The 16,989-nt window shown below is 47.1% G+C and overlaps 1 protein-coding gene across 1 annotated transcript; it reads right to left on the reverse strand.

Annotated features, from left to right (window-relative positions):
- Positions 1–669: 669 nt before the first annotated feature.
- Positions 670–15,827, reverse strand: PGD (phosphogluconate dehydrogenase). The gene is made up of 13 exons (XM_082461284.1): positions 15,671–15,827; positions 14,997–15,072; positions 14,119–14,298; positions 11,755–11,820; positions 10,965–11,083; positions 9,197–9,266; positions 6,389–6,523; positions 4,597–4,786; positions 2,148–2,278; positions 1,781–1,914; positions 1,280–1,379; positions 1,013–1,135; positions 670–915 (listed from the first exon to the last, which is right to left on the reverse strand). The coding sequence occupies exons 1-13, from the start codon at positions 15,676–15,678 to the stop codon at positions 796–798; spliced, it is 1,452 nt and encodes a 483-aa protein (XP_082317410.1). The 5' UTR covers positions 15,679–15,827; the 3' UTR covers positions 670–795.
- Between the last annotated feature and the right edge of the window lie 1,162 nt (positions 15,828–16,989).

Consider the following 16,989-nt stretch of genomic DNA (forward strand, 5'->3'; position numbering starts at 1 on the left):
ATCTTCAAAATAGCCTTAAGGAGGCAGGCATGATGATTATCCCCATTTTACAAATGAGAAGACTGAGGCCAGATAGATTAAATAATTTGTCCAGTCATAAGCCTGTACACCCACCCCTTGACTACCTCTCCCCGCCCTTCCCTCCAGAGTTAATCATTACCTAACTCTGCTGTTCCTGGTACTATTATTGAGGTCTTTTCTTTCTTTCTTTTTTTTTTTTTAAAGAAAACAAAGAGGAAAATATTTAACAAGGCTAAATAAAGGAAGGAAATAAACTAATTCAAATGTAATGAAACCGGGTGCACATCATTCTGCCAATGAGGATGTGGTTCAGTGTGGATAAGGTGAGAATATTTAAGAATCTGGAGAAGCAGCATAGATATGATTTTTCTTTTTTTTTTAATTTTTATTAAATAAAGGGAAAAGGGAATTCAGCTGCATGATACAAAGGCTCCAGTTTGATCAAATTCCACAAAAACCTTTCCCACCTATGTGAGAAGAGCTCTGTCTCCCTAACCCACGGGGGACACGCGGGAAACACTGCCTCAGGGAGCTGGCTCTCGAGGTCGCGCACACGCTCAATTTCTGCTCCATCCCAAGAGGCGAGGGCAGAGGGCGTGATGGTTCTCACAGAGCTACTTTACAAATAAACTCGGGTTGACTCTTCAGGAGTCTCTTACGACACTTTATTTTCAAAGATCTGAGCAGAAAGTAGGGCAAAGGGCCATGTAAGCAGTGCTGTGTGGCAAGTGGAATGTACCGGTCTGTGGAGTCGTGGCACGTAACAGAATCTGATCAGGCGTTGTATGAAGACGAGGACACGCTGCCACCGTGGCCTGTCCAGTTGGTGTGGATAAACTGTCCCGGCTTGGCCAAGAGTTCATAGGTGTGAGCCCCAAAGTAATCGCGCTGAGCCTAGAAAACAAGAAATGGTTTGGTTATAGGACAGACGCAGGCACATGCCCCTAGGTACCACCCAGGTTAATGTCCACCACCTATTCCAAAAGCTCACCTGGATTAGGTTGGCCGGCAGCATCTCGTGTCTGTATCCATCGTAGAAGGAAAGAGCAGTGGTGAAGCAGGGCATGGGAATGCCTGTCTGGACACCAGTACTGACTGCCCGCCGCCAGGAGTCCTGAGCAAAAAAGCAAAGCCAAAGACTAGTGATTAGCTCACAGAAAAGACAACAGGTTTTCATACATAAATGAAAAAGCAGACGCCCCCAGAGCAAAACCCACTGAGACAGAATTCCTGTACCACCCAACTCTGGGCTACATACCTGGCAGTTTTCCACAGCTGACTTAAAGAAGTCATCTAGTAGTAGGTTCTGAAGTCCTGGGTTTCGATCAAACGCATCTTTTATCTTTCCTAGGAATACACTGAAATAATCAAGAGGGAAAACAATCAATAAATCTTAACTAGCAGGCTGAATGCCTGGCAGAAAGCAGGGGAAGTAAGTGGGAAGCTGACAGATACCCTCGCGAGGTCCCCCCATCCCCACCAGCTCGCTGTATGTGCCGTGAATAGACAGCCCAGGTCCCGAGAGGTGAGGGCCGAGGGCACAACCGTGCTCACAGAACTACTTTAGACGGGGCAGGGTGGACACTGGAGTTAGAATAACCGACGTGCAGGAAGAAAGTGAGATGTGACCCCTAAACCTGCCTGGTCGCCAGCGTCCCAGCGGGAGGACTCACTGCAGCAGTTCCAGGGAAGCCGTCCCCGCGCGCCCGAAGACCGCGGCGCTCCCGCGCGGCACGCGGCACGCCCCCCGACCACTCACCTCCTGATGATGCAGCCCCCCCTCCACATCAGGGCAATGCCGCCATAGTTGAGGGTCCAGCCAAATTCAGTGGCTGCCTGTCTTAGCAGCATAAAGCCCTGAGCATAAGAGATGATCTTGGAAGCATAGAGGGCCTAAAGGAGGGCACAAAGACTCATCAGAGCTGCGGCTGGCCCACGGCTGCCTAATCCACAACCCCCCCGCCCCCCGCCGCCCCGCAGTGCAGCTCTAACGAGGACACGGTTTAGCAAAGGCTGCAAATCAGATCAACAGGCAAGGCTGGACTGACCCCATGTCCTCCCCGTGGCCTCGGGGTGTTTTCCCCACCAGTCCCAACCCCCGCTGCCACTGCGGGGCGGCACCCCACCTTTCGAATGTCCTCCAGGAATGATTTCTTATCTCCTTCAAACTGGACCTTTTGAGGCCCCTTCAGCTTTTGGCTGGCTTGAATCCTCTCGTCCTTCAGAGATGATAAGCATCGAGCAAAGACCGCTTCTCCTACGTGGGGGGAAGGGGGAGATAACAAGTCACCACAACTCACACGCAGAACCCGAGGAGGAGCACACACGAGCCAGAGAGGACGAGGGAGAAGAGCAAGGGAGCACGAGTTCCAGTTTCCCCACGAGCTGGAAGTCTCAGCCTTCCGCCACAAAGGTTAACCTGGATCAGAAAGAACTTTCATAAAAAGCTCTAACGGTTAATTTGAAAATGAAAACTCCAAGTCAGTCTTCCAACATAAAGACACGTATTCAACCTCAAAGATCACCATCAACTTCAAAGGGGAATTTTAAGGGGAAAAAACGAAGAGCAAAACCACTATTGTTAAGAATTACTCAGTGTTGGTCCACCAGTAAAATTTCAGTTTCATTTGCGAGGACTTTATAAATGGTCACCAAAGACTTCATTTATTTTCTTTTGAAGCACTAATACTCATCCCTTTGAAACAACGAGTACACTGAGACTTCACCCTTCAAAAAACTCCATTTTCTAATTCTTACAGTTTAGTTTTTGCTATGTCCATGGTCACCATTACAGTTTCACAATTTTACTTCATTTGAATAAAAAATATTTCAATGTTTTTTTTTTGGGGGGGGGGCTGTGCTGTGCGGCATGTGCAATCTTAGTGCCCCGACCAGGGATCGGACCCGCGGCCCCTGCAGTGGAAGGTGGATTCTTAACCACTGGACCACCAGGGAAGTCCCCAATATGGTATTTTAATATTAAGATATTAGTATCTTAAAAATTATCACTTACAAATGCTTGCCCAATTGACACTTTATATAATTAGAATAAATTAACCATTTTTTCCCCCAACAGACAAAATGAAGTAAAACCTTTGGGACTAACAGAGGACTTTATTTCTGAGGAAAGGGTTCTGGCCATAAACTTGAGAGCAGGTGTCTCCCTGCCCTTGTCCTTGCCTGGCCCTCTGGGCTCCTGCACTGCACACACATGATGACTTAGCATTCCTGGGCGGAAGCTTCACAAGACAAAAGGCAGGAAGAGGTGAGTGTGGCGTAACCCTCGGGGGGGGGGGGTTACCTAAAGATTAGCTGGAAGACTCACTTCCCCATTAGTTCAACAAACAAGAATGGCACGTAGCCAGGGAGGAAGCCTGCCTGCCATCAGCTTTAGACGGGGCAGGGTGGACACTGGAGTTAGAATAACTGACGTGCAGGAAGAAAGTGAGATGTGACTTAGGTAGGCTACAAAGTCTCTGAAACAAGAGAGTAGGACTCCTTTTGAGGCAGTGATGAATAAACTGCTCCCAGTTATTGCGCCCTTGGGCCCCCGCCCAGGGTAGCACTCAGATTAGCTAAAAAGCAGTCAGCTTCCTTCTCTGCAGAGCTGGACTAAGCAAACTGCTTCCCTCCTTAACTGTGCCTGCAACTACCCAGTCAGCTGTAAACAGAATCAGGCATAATTAACAGGAAACCAAATGCGGGAGGAGACTAGGGAGGGAAAGGCAACCTATGTCTGGAAGAGCCAACAAGAAAACTTGTTTTATTACTACAGGGGGAACCATTCTGCCAGGAGCAAAGATCAGCCTTCATTAAGCAGACCAGGAGCCTCCCTTCATTCTCCTTTTCCAATCTTGACAGAATGTATCTATTTTATTCTTAAAGAACCATCATGTAGTTTCGTTAATCCCCTTATTGTTTTTGTTTTATTTCTGCTTTTGATTATTTCCTTCTCTCTACAACTTTTTGAGTTTGATGCTTAGCTCATTAAGACAAGATAAAAAACATGGATGGGAAGGATATACACTCACTTCAGGACAGTAGTTTTCTTCTAAAAGAAGAAGGGGAAGGAATTTAGGAAAAGAATATTAAAGGACTGGAAATGCTTAGGTAATATTTTATTCCTCAAATATCTGAGGAAAAAACCTCAGCAAAATAGTAATAAATGTTGAGTACCTAAACTTTTATTATACTGTGAACTTTTGTATGAAAAATTCCATTACAGTTAGCTTCCCTATTAGAAAGATCTTAGGTCATTGACTATAATTTGATCACTAATGTTAAACCGATCCCCAAAGTCAAACTGGATAAGACAGGTAGTAACTTTTGAATTTCTCTCAAAGAAGAAATGAGTTTTCTCATGACTGACAGAAGGATTATAAAGAAGAGACTCAAAAGCAGCTTCAGCCTCTCTCACACTGTCAACTTATTCAAGTGCAGAAAGAGCAGACCGCACTCGGAAAGCCGACTAGGGTTGAACAGATTCTCTGAGAGATCTGGTAACTCTCAGTTGCCTGAAGGACATCAGGGTCAAAACAGTGAGATGAAAAGGTTCAATCCAAAGCTGAGCGTTACCGATGAGGGTGACGGGGACGCCGTACTCCAGGGCAGAGATGGCGGTCCACTTCCCGGTGCCCTTCTGCCCCGCGCTGTCCCTGATCTTTGGCAGCAGGTGTTTGCCGTCAGTATCTTGGAACCTGAGAATACTGGCTGTGATCTCAATCAGGAATGAGTCCAGCTCTGTCTTATTCCATTCCTCAAAGGCCTGTGTGCAGGATGTGAAAGAAAACAATGTGGGAGAACCTAGGATTATACCGGAGATGCTCCCTTAACGGATTCATCCCTTTCCCATGTAAATATTGACCGACGCTCACAATCTGCCCAACACCTGAGGCTACCAGGCTCCTGTGCAGGACACCCGAACGCTTCTACCACCAGCTGAGTGTTATGCTAACCAAGAGTCGGCTGCTTCTGATTTCAACCTGGTCATGCTGTTTTCTGGTCACCAGGCCAGTGCTTTCCTCAGAGCCAGGTGTCCCCTCACCTCACTTGGGTTTTCGTACAGTCACTTTCCTTGATCACTCGATCTAGAGCAGCCTCTTCCTCCCGTTTACTTTTCTTTATAATAGTGATCACGAACAAGTTTTATATATTCAGTCATTACTGTCTTTCCAAGGTCCATGAGGGCAGGGACTTTGTTTTTCCCACTAATATATCCCCAACATACAACAGTGCCTGGCACTCATATTATGTAAACCAATTAAATATGAACACAAAAAGAAAAGCAATGTTTCTATGAAAACTAAGTCAAACTGTTTTGGAAAGAACAATAAAGGCAAGTTAGTGAAACAAAATAAGTGGGGATGACACAATTTTTTGTTTTTTTTTTGGCCACACCACATGGCTTGTGGGATCTTAGTTCCCCAACCAGGGGTTGAACCCAGGCCCTTGGCAGTGAGAGTGCAGAGTCCTAACCACTGGACCACCAGGGAATTCCCAACACAAATTTTAAAATTAGGAGGGAAAAGAATGTAAAACATCTGGAAGGATTCTGCACTGTGTGCAAGTGTCTTTAAATCACGTTCCACTTGAAATAACTGAAACTACAAATTCTAGATGATAAGAAAGTTGATTAGAATGCTAATCAGCAGAGCCACACTTAAAAGAAAAAGGACCTGGCTCTCCATGAAACGATGGGTGATTGAACGTACCTTCCTATATTTTCAGTTAAAATAAATGTTTGCCTAGTTAATGATGCTGAAGTATTTAGAGAAAACAGTACAAATGTCTGCAGTTTACTTTGAAGTGTATTTTTTAAAAAAGATAAAACTGATAGAGGGATGGACAGATATTCCACAAAGTAAGCAGAGTAAAATGTTAATGGTAGAATCTAGGTTGTGTGTATGTAAGTGATCACTGTCAAATTCTTTCAATTTTGTTGTATGTTTGAACATTTTCAGAATAAAATGTTTGGGGAAATGCTTATGTTTCCCAACTCTGACAACCTTTTTTGAACAGCTGTCTAACAGCCAGTCCCACCTGGATCAGAAAAGCGAGCTTCTGCGGCACCTCCCACGTGGGACCATCGGAGGATCAAACGAGACCAGGCGGTTAAGTGACACAGGCCTGACACACAGTCAGGGTCCCTGAGTGGGAGAGACGATTACACCAAGAGTCTCTGGGAACTTCTGGCTTAGTGACTGGCTATCAGATTTTATGGTCCTGTTACTGAGAGCTTCCCTTAGATTAGGCTGAGTCCATCCAGGCCACCAGAATGACCAAGGGAAAAAGAATGAGGAAGGACTTACCGTCACCAACAAAGCCTTCTCACCTGAGCAGCGCTCCCCACCCAGGGCCCGGGACTCACCTCTGCCATCTCCTTGTGCTCCATGCCCAGGACGTCTTTCATCAGGTGGTAGGCCTCGCAGATGAGCTGCATGTCTCCGTACTCTATCCCGTTGTGCACCATCTTCACAAAGTGTCCTGCCCCCTCGTCCCCCACCTGTTAGAGCCACAAGCGCCGAGAGGCCGTCAGGGAGCCAGGAAATACACCAGAGAAGCCCACATCCAGTTCTTTGGCAAGGCTCCCTCCCCATACAAAAAATAACAAATACGAACAAATATTTATAGTATTTTCAAAAGAAGAATCATCATATAACAACCCAACACAAGCCTCAATCCAGCACGATGCTATTGTAAACTAACTCCAAATTCATTCCTTTAAAGGTTTTTCAAAATCCCCAAATTCACTGTTAAGTACCCACAGGTCTTTAGCCTACATTTTCCATTCTTTCTCATTGTTATTAAAAGTAACTCCCCACTCCCCAGCCCATTCCCACAAGTAAAAGGAGTCTTCTTTTTCCTGAAGTTATTTTTCTAGCAACCACGGGTGAAAAGAAGCTGGCTAATTAAATCACTTGTACTTTAAACAATACATAAATGTACTGTAGTTGTAACGGCCACCGAGAGATAAATGACCTCAGATGCAAGGTCTGCCCTCAACCTTGTAAGCCCAGAAACGTGTTCTTGCCAGGGTCGGTCCCACAGCTGACAAGGTACTCATTTCTAATAAAGCTGGCAAGATGTATAAAATCACAATACCAGCCTGTGAATTTATGATGAGAAATTTAACTATGTACCTTAATGGTTACAAGTGTTAGTCTGATCAACACATTCTGTCCCTGTGGACAAGCTACTTGGGAAGCCAGATTATCTGAAAACTGGTTGGAGGGCAAGGAGTCAGAACAAGGAGAGCTCTGCAGTCAGACACTCCCGTCACCACGACAGGGATATGCCTGCCGGTGGGCCAGCGCTGGCAGCACTGCTGGGGTGGACGCTGTCACACTGCCACCCTGACACAGAGACTTCCTCCGTCTATGTTTCCATGGCTGGCCTACCCTTTCTGATTTTTTTTTTTAAATTTATTTTGGCTGCGTTGGGTCCTCGTTGCTGGGCGCGGGCTTTCTCTAGTTGCGGCGAGCGGGGGCTACTCTTCGTTGCGGTGCGCGGGCTTCTCATTGCGGTGGCTTCTCTTGTTGTGGAGCACGGGCTCTAGGTGCACAGGCTTCAGTAGTTGTGGCACGCGGGCTCAGTAGTTGTGGCTCGTGGGCTCTAGAGCGCAGGCTCAGTAGCTGTGGCGCACGGGCTTAGTTGCTCCGCGGCATGTGGGATCTTCCCGGACCAGGGCTTGTACCCGTGTCCCCTGCATTGGCAGGTGGATTCTTAACCACTGTGCCACCAAGGAAGTCCCCCCATTCTGATTTTGACACTTTCTTTGGCCATGAAGTAACATGACCAATAATACCTTGCTTCACCCCTTCCTTCCTGTAACTTCAAAACTGAGCTAAGGGGTGCCTGCTTTTAGTATCTATACCAGTTTTTTCTTTTCAGTAACCTAAGAGTAAGGCTTGGGGTTATGGAAAGTCAACAGGAGTTGATCAAGATACACAGGCAAGTACTGTTATTTTCCTCATGATTATGTCCTAAATGTATCTAAAAAGAAGTTACTGTCACTGTACTTTTTTTTTTTTTTTTAACCATAGCAATGTATTGTCAAGGAACAAAAGCTCCCTTCCCAATCCTTCACACTAGTGAGAAAATTACTCAGTCTTCTAAATCACAGCACCAGCGTCTCTCAATGCTAAGCAGGTTCTGACTGAACTCAGTGACCACTGGTTAAAACGTGAGGAGCGGCTTAGTCACCAGGCACTGTCAGGCCCGGGGGGAGGCCTCCCCTCATCCCCCGTGGGCCCAAGTCCTCATTTCTTCTCTACCTTTTATCTCATATAAAACAAAACTAACATCATAAAAATGGCACATAGAGTAAAATGCAAGGGGATCAGGAGCTAAAGAGAACTTGGAGGTCATCCAGTCCAACCCCCATATTTGACAGATGAGAAAACTGAAGCCCATGGAAGAAAATGACTTGCCTAATGTCACACCGCTAGTCAATGGAGAGCCAGAACGACAACTCAGGTCTCCCCTGCCTAGTGTTTTTTTTTCATCCATGGGATGGACTGAGGCTGTAACAAGGGATAAAATTTATTTTACCAGCAACACAAAATATAGGAAGGGAAAGAATGTGCCTCGGCCTCCTTCACATTCAGTGAGGGCGAAGAGCTGCAGCTCACTCTGTTCTAAGCACACAATACCTACCCAAGGGAGCAAACTCCACTTTTGATTCTGACATTCTCTCTTTTTTTTTTTTCTTCCCCCACCCCCTTGACATTCTTTCTTTCTTTTCTTTTTGTTTTTTTTGGCCACGCCATGCGGCTTGCGGGACCTTAGTTCCTCAAGCAGGGATTGAACTGAGGCCACGGCGGTAGGAGTGCAGAGTCCTAACCACTGGACCACCAGGCAACTCCCTTGACATTCTTTCTTTAGCCATGAAGTAACATGGAGAAAAAAATCTTACTTCATCTCATCCTTCCTGTTCCTTTTTTAAGGAATCCATATTTTAGATGAATTGAGAAGGGCTGCTTTTAATATCAACCTCCAATTGAGACACAAGGACATGTACAATTGACGCATTTTCGGCATCGGCTGTGCTAGCGACGTAAACATTGAGGAGCTTATGTCACAAAGCAAACCGCTGGGACCACGGTGATCCTTGCTCTGCACCTGGTCATGTCGATGCCCGTGGCGCCAACTGGCTTCAGGGGGGCCCACAACGTACCCAGTCACAGCAGGGTTCTCCAGTCCCCACTTTTGCAGCGATGCCCTGGAAGATGGCCTTGATGTGGGGCCTGTAGGAAGGAAGTGGGTGGTTCAGCTGCTGACAAGGGGAGGCCTGGGTCTCCACGAAATTCTCAAGGACTCCCCCCCGCCCCCCAACTGTTTCCTTTCTAGCGGGCGGTGGAAGTGCCCACAAAAAAGTAATGAATAAGCTAAGTCCGCAAGGTAAATCAGTCAGAGGCTGCAGACGATCTGATTTGAGACAGGAGACAAAAAGGCTGGGTAAGAGGGTCAGCAAAGCCCCAGAAGAAATTTCTATTGCACTATCAGAAGAAGCTGTGATTCCAAGCCGTTCCTGTAGCGACTGCTTCTGTTAGTCTGGATGTATGTTATCAAGCACAGCAGGATTCTGGACAGACAGAACCATGCAACATTTCCAAGAGCTACATTCCTTATCATCCAGAGAAAAAGCAACTGTTCTTCATTCCTTCCACGCCTCCCCTAGGAGTACAGAGTAACTCCTGACGCCGTTCCCTACTGTTCTCCTCACTTTTGACCAATAAAGCCTTCTTCACAAAAGGGTTTTGGTAAAGACACAAAACCTCACAGGGCTGCAAAGTGAATGCTCAGGAGGAGGGGGCTAGGGTAGCTACATCTTAAGCTTTTAGAGCTTCCCTGAACTTTGACTATTTCAGATAAAAGTACCATTTCTGCTTCTAACAGGTCAGTGTGAGAAAATGTATTAATGAGAACTAGAGCACCTCTGTATATCAGACTTTTTCATGTGTATTGTCTACATTTGTAACAGCCCACTTAGCGGTACCCCAAAATAAATATTTTTAAGTTTTTGAGAAGCAGGAAGGCCTCTATTTCTAGACTTTAACATACTGAAGAGAATCCCCAGACTTAATCATTAGGGAGGTAATTAAAAGACTAATCTTCCCCAGTCAACCCCTCACCTTTGGGGATTAGGTTTGATCACTCCTTACTTTAATGCCTAACGTAAGTCTAGAATAATCGGAAACCAAACTCACTCGGAAAAGCGCGTTACCTTCCCACGTCTCCCTCACAAGGATCCTTCCTTTTCTATTTCTTTCTCCTCTGCTCCATCTCTCTACCATCCTCTTTCTGGCTTTCTCTCTTCCTGCAGTCTCAGCAGCGGTGCAGTCTACATTATGTATAATTAATTACTTGCATCTTTTCATTTTAATCCTCTATCCCGCTCATCACCCCCAGCCTATGCCTTATACAGCCCTCCTGCTACATCACCACCAAAGCATCCCCCCTTCTGCGGCCAACCTTTCCTCTTATACACAGCACAGTGAGCAGTGTAAAATTCGTTTTTTCCCCGAGTCAAATAAAAATTTTCCACCTCATTCCCTGGGACAAAAGAGGCCCTGTCTGATTTTGCCGTTACTCACAATGGTTAAATACACCACATATGGGCTGAAGAGGCAGACCTTGCTCCTAAGTCCAGACAGTGCACAGGACGTTATCTGAGCTGCCTCGTTAAAGCCTCTAAACCCTTGAAGCCTATTTAGAACTTCCATTATTGGTACGAGAGGAAATAACAGAAGAAAAAAGGAAAGGAGGAACAGGCACACGCGTTACGTCAAAGCCACAAAATGTATACATAAATATTTCCAGCATCTCCCATCTCCAACACTGACTGCACAGAGGAGATCGGGTGGCAGAACTGCTCACATCTCACCCGTTCTCAAGGTTCAGGCTCCCTGTGCCGACGCAAGGGTGGTGCCTTTGGTACTCACCAAGCCTCTTTGTTCCCTCCTGGCATAAGTGATGGGCCATACCGGGCCCCGTCCTCTCCACCACTAACTCCGCTCCCCACAAACAAGATTCCCTTGGCCTTGAGGTCTTGACACCGTCTCTACATGAGAGAAAAAGAATTTCGTCATGCTTCCCTAAAATCAGTTTCTCCCACTGAATGAGAAGAGGTATAAGACAGGTATGGAGATCCCACAATTGACTTAAATGACCCAAGGATCCACGAATAACCTGGTCATTCAAGAAATTTAATCCCCTTTCTGACTTACTAATCCCCTCTGTTTGGGAATTAAAAAAAAAAAATCCATGGAAGTTTAAGATGGCTACCCTGTCCTCAAAGGGAAATAATAAAGCTAAACATACATTCTCATTTTACAGGAAAAGACCTTGTACAGTAAGACTCAATGAAGAGTTGGTTTAATACAAGCATGACTTATGACTATTTGACACGTAGATGATACAGGGACTTCTCCCAGCACACGAGACCATCAGCACAGCGGGGCTCACCCACGTTGCACACTGATGTATCACGGAGTGGCGGGACAGGAAGGGAAGATTAAGCATAAACGCCCAGCCTGCCGTATCTAAGCAGCAGTCATTCTTTTGAGTTATGTGTGTGACCAATGAGAACCTCATCCATCAGGTATGTCTTGATGGCCAATCCCAAAAGAGCACCACAGAAAGACGTCTACTCTTCTGTCACATGTGCAATGCTGGTACTTTTTTCTAGAATGTTCTCAAAACCTGGAAGAATGTGGACTGAAGAATGCTTACCGTGGTATCCCTATATTCAGAATTTCCTCCATCAATGATGATGTCACCAGTGTCCAACAAGGGTACCTGTAACCAGACACCAGCATTAAGGCGGACCAAAAAAATGAAAGACAAAAATAAACATACCTTGACCAATTAAAGCAAACAAGAATTTATCCCAAATAAACCCTGTCTGAAAGTATACATATATTATTTAATCTTCAACAATCCTCTCTGGGGCTAGAGCTAGACCTTATTTAAAAGTTCAGGGCTAGCAAACACAGTCAGAACTCTCCACAACCGAAATAATTCTTTTTAACTAAGATTTTTACAACAAACAAAACCTACTTGGAAAATTGTGTTTCCAATGTGTACCACCTGCCTGATTTTTATTCCCAGATTGGATTAGCTCTAAAAGACCTATAAAATCTCTGCCTAGAACAGAGTAGGGGTCCAGTAAATATCAAATGGTTTTGTGTATGAATAAACAATTTGATCACCACCACTTGGAGATGGCAGCAAGAGACCAGGCCTTGAACAAAAGTATCTTCCTACGCCACACCAATCAGGCTGGCTCTATTACTGTATTCATTATTCAATCTCCCCCAACAAGGCTCCAGGTAACATTACTTAATATTGTCCTATGCTGAAGAGTACTCTACCATTTTTCAGTCCATTCTGTCTGTAGCTGACCATAGGCAGCTTGGCATCTTACTACACAAAAAGTCTGGTGTGTCCTTTATCGCAACGTTCTTCCTTTCTAGGTCTTTTTTTTTTTTTTTTTTTAACGGTAGCATACTGGTTACAAATTCCTCTCCCTGTACAAACAACCCCACTGGTAACATTACTCCTCTGGGAAAGGAATGTTCATCCCTTTCCTTTGTTTATTGTTACAACACTTCTCACAACAAAACATTTCTTCCAAATGGCTAATGCCTTGGTTTTTTCAGAGCTGATACTGTAGAACTGTTTTTGAGTATCTATGGGATTGGCCAAAAAGTTCTTTCGATTAAAGAATATGTTGTTCAATAAAGTTCTTGGTGAAGATAAAAAATGTCTTTTATTTTTACTTAAAACCGAACGTGTTGGCCAACCCAATAAATAAATTATTCCCACTGATTCTCCTTCACCCATCTGCATTTTTTTTTTCCTGAGGGAAAAGCACCCCAAGGCTGCAGGGCACTGGCAATGAGGTTGTCTCCGTTTACTGATGGTGAGGGCAATCCTCCTGGTTAATACAGTGTGATCTTCCCCCAGAGGTATGTTGAGGAAAGGGGCCCTAGAGGCGTCCCCCCAGAAGCTTACAGCAACAGCGCTTTGACCAGAAGCTGCCGGGCACGCTCCCTGGGGAAAAGGCAGCTGTCCCTTCGGCCCCTCCTCTCCCGCAGACACCCCAGTGGGGGAGTGGCCATCAGGCCTCCGGTGAGAACAAGTTGGGGACAGTACAGATGGCGGTGACCACGAACAAATGGGTCCACTATCCCCTGGCCCTGAGGTGGCGGAAAGCCTAAATAAGGGGTCAGACTACAATGCGCCAAAGAGCCAAGATCAGCACCTCCGTGACGCAAACGCCCCCTCAGCTGATGATCAGAGACCAGAACTGCACTGAGGCAGACACCTGCCACAGCACGGCCAGCACCACCCAGGTGCCTACTTTCTTCTTCCAAAAAAAGATACATTTGCTAGGACTCCCTAAGGGGATCTCTTGTCATTTATATTAAATGATACAACAATTTGAGAATTGTTGCTTTATAGGAATACTGAGAAAGATGAACTCTATTTCTAAATTTGGACAGTAAGGTTTAATAGTGACTAGCACTAAACATTCATAATACACAATCAAAACTATAAGTTTTTTTTTTGAATATCAAAGATAGAGCTCACTGAGATTACTACTGTTTCTCTTCTGGTTGATAATGAATTCTTATGGACGTGTCTCTTGTTGTCCTCACAATTTTATATACTAAGAATTATTACCACTTGAGGGTATGTTGTTACTTAATTGGTGCCAGTCAAGTTAACCAACACTGAGACTTTTAAGCAACATTTTGTCAGAACTGAGCAGATCATATCTAGAAATTGAAAAGGGACAAAATTTCTTAAGCAAAAAGAAGTGAGGGACTTCCCTGGGGGTCCAGTGGTTAAGAATCCGCCTTCCAATGCAGGGGATGCGGGTTCGATCCCTGGTTGGAGAGCTAAGATCCCACATACCGCAAGGCAACTAAGCCTGCACGCTCTATAGCCTGCGCGCCAGAACGGAAGACCCTGCGTGCCGCAACTAAGACCCGACGCGGACAAAAAAAAAAAAAAAAGTGAAATAGCTAAAGGAAGGGAACGAGGGACGTTCTGTCACACGAGTAGCAGCGGGGAGAGAGCTGGCCTCACCAATTTTTTAATGAAATCATCGACGGCCTGACCAGCCTTCACAAGCAGAATGATCCGCCGAGGCTTCTTCAGCTTGGAGACCATCTCCTCCAAGGAGTGCGCACCAACCACCTTGGTGCCCTTCGCCTCATTGGCCAAGAAATCATCAACTTTGGAGACCGTCCTATTAAAAGCACAGACCTAGAAGGACAAAAGGCCTGATCAGGAGATCTGGGACACACAAGACCTTCAGACTGAGGACCAAGTGACAAGGGAATTTCTATGCAGCCCAAGGTTTTGGGGAGGTAGGACCCTGATTCTACCTTTTCCCCACCCAAGTGCTGACTGATCACCGTAAAGTTAATTTTAATAGGCTGAAAAGGCACAGAACTGAATATAGGCAAATGTCAACTGCCCAAAACTTATCAGGCTAGATAGAGTCTGTCGCTATTTGGTTAGGACTCAAATCTGGGAACAAGCTAGTTCCAGACTGTTATCTTCTGTCACTGATAATCCTTGTATCTAAGCCAGTTTAGTATTCACACCCGAACGTCTCACCAGATCCCATTAGGCAATAAAGTCAGAAATCTATTCTCCCAGCGAGATTTCTCCTCCTTAGGATACCAACAGGTTTATTCAAGGCTGCAGAACTAACAGAACCTGCAGATACATTTAGCAGGACTCTTCTTCCTCAGAGAATTGTGGAGCTGCCCCTCCCACACCCACATGTAAAGTGGTGCTTCTCGATCTCTTGCAAAAATGTCCTAAGCAGCAACAAAGCACATATAAAGAGAACCATGTTCTAGCTTATATGGGATCTTCGGAATCGGAACGGTCACCAGCACTCAGACTAAGGCAACAAGAACCCCTAAGGGAAGAGTGTGCCCCTCCTAACTTACCACAAAGCCGTGGTCGTTCATGTTCAAAATTAAGTTCTGGCCCATGACAGCCAGTCCAATCAGGGCAATGTCAGCTCTGAAAGACGGCAAAAGGAACAAAGGAAACTGTCAGTTGCATTTAATTCATTCCAAGTCAGGGACCCAGAGCTTTCTAGCTTTTGCTGTGATTGATAACTCGTCTTAACTTTCCTCTAACCCCCTCCTCCCGTTTGCGCTTTAGATCCCGGGCTTGCAGCTTTCCGTGAAACTCCAGGCGGGCCACCCCGCTCTGCCACTTCACGGGTCCTCATGTTCCCCTGGGCCAACCAAACATGCCCGCAGGAGGGGGTCCACGGCACGAAGCCTCTTCTGCACTCTAGCCGAGCTGCTGACGACTCGTCCCAGGCCTCCCGACTCCCACAGCCGGGCCGTCCAGCGGCCCGGGCTTCCCGCGGCCACGCCTGTCCCTTCCCCTCCCGCCCTTCCTTGGAACCGGATCCGCCTGCGCCGCCGCGAGGGGCAGAGGGGCTGGGTCCGAGGAAAGGCGAGGCCGCGGGGCTGGCTCGGGGTCCGGGGCTCCGGGCGCCAGGAGGCCGGGCTCAGGCGACCCCCGGGGCGAGGAGACGTCTGGGGCGACTCCGGCCTCCGCGTCGGCCCTCGGAAAATTCCCCGGCCGCCCACGGGCGGCCACTCACTGGGCCATGGCGGCGGCGGCGGCAAAGCAGGCTGGACCGAAGAGAGCCGGCGATCAGCGAACGCGCGACGCGGACGACCGGGACTGAATCCCTCTCCGGCTCGCCTCCCGAGGCCCAGGCCGCGGCTTTCCAGCGTCGGCCAATCGCAAGGAAGGGGCGGAGCCACGTAGCCACGCCATTGGTCCGCCCCGGCGCCTGTTAGACCACCTGAGGCAAATGGACCCGCCCACTTCTAGGGCTGGCTCAGGAGAGCGCCGAGCACATCGATGCCATCTCCCCAAAGAGCGCGGGGGCGTGGCGCAGGCGCGGGACGCGGGGAAAGGCGGAGGGGGCCGGGCTCTGGCTCGGGCCAAAGGACCCTGAGGGCCTGGGCTCTGCTCCGCGGCTCGGGGCGGAAGGGTGGTGGCTCACGTCGGGCCGCGCTTTCTAGTGTAGCGGGCACTTGGACGCCTGTTGTCCAAGGGTCCATCACGTCTTCCTCCCGTCGCTGCGGTGCACTCTGGGGTTGACGCGTGAAATTGCCCCACCCGGGCAGGGTCCGAGGTGTATTCTTGTCCGTGGGCACGTGTGATGGGTGCCAGGAAATGTTGCTCCTCACCATGACCTTGTGTGGGAGACCTTTTTGCAGGTGGACAAACAGGCGCAGAGAGAGCAGGCGGGGAATGTCCTTGCAGGGGTGCGATGGGGCCAGGCTTTGGAGGTCGTGTCACTGAACCCCTTCCCGTACAGCTGAGGAACTAGAGGCGACGTGCTGGTGAATGGCGGTCCAGGGCATGAAATACGCATCTCCCACGTGCACGGTCCACAGTGCACGAGGCATCTTAACTCTCAGCCCTGAACCCTGCCGCCTCCGGTGCAGATGCTTGTGAACAAGGCTTAGCTCCTCCGGTGCGTTTTAGGGTTTTTGCTTTCTGTGAACGCTTCATGTCACCTAACAGTGCCTTGCACATAGTAAGTGCTCAACAGATGTTACATTACTAGAGTCACTGCAGCTAGTTAACGGCTAGTTAGTGGCCCAGTTGTGACCGATTCAAGGCCAAGGCTATTTCCATCGCACCAATTGCACAGGTTACTTTGTAACATAGGTTTTAACAGATACTGTTATAGCTTCCGTGTAAGCAAATGCCCCACTATAGCCGGGTTTTTTGCGTTTTTGTGTGTGTTAATTAAATCACAATATTTTTAAAGTGCAATTGTGGAATCTTACTCTGAAATTTAAAAGCGATATCTAGTACAGTCCACTTTATCTAGTATGTAAGTATTCTACATTAGGGTTTCTCCACTAGAGACATTCTTTATGCAATTTGTTCTTTTCCTTG

This window comes from Balaenoptera physalus (genome assembly GCF_965194825.1).
Source record: "Balaenoptera physalus genome assembly, chromosome: 1".
Taxonomy (NCBI): Eukaryota; Metazoa; Chordata; class Mammalia; order Artiodactyla; family Balaenopteridae; genus Balaenoptera; species Balaenoptera physalus.

Bases quoted from the DNA above. Each gene is read 5' to 3' on its own strand.
- PGD (XM_082461284.1), bottom strand. The intron at 14,299-14,996 runs GTAAGTTAGGAG...TTGTCCTTCTAG, and splicing joins TGAACGACCACGGCTTTGTG to GTCTGTGCTTTTAATAGGAC. The intron at 1,380-1,780 runs GTGAGTGGTCGG...TGATTATTTCAG, and splicing joins GGGGGCTGCATCATCAGGAG to TGTATTCCTAGGAAAGATAA.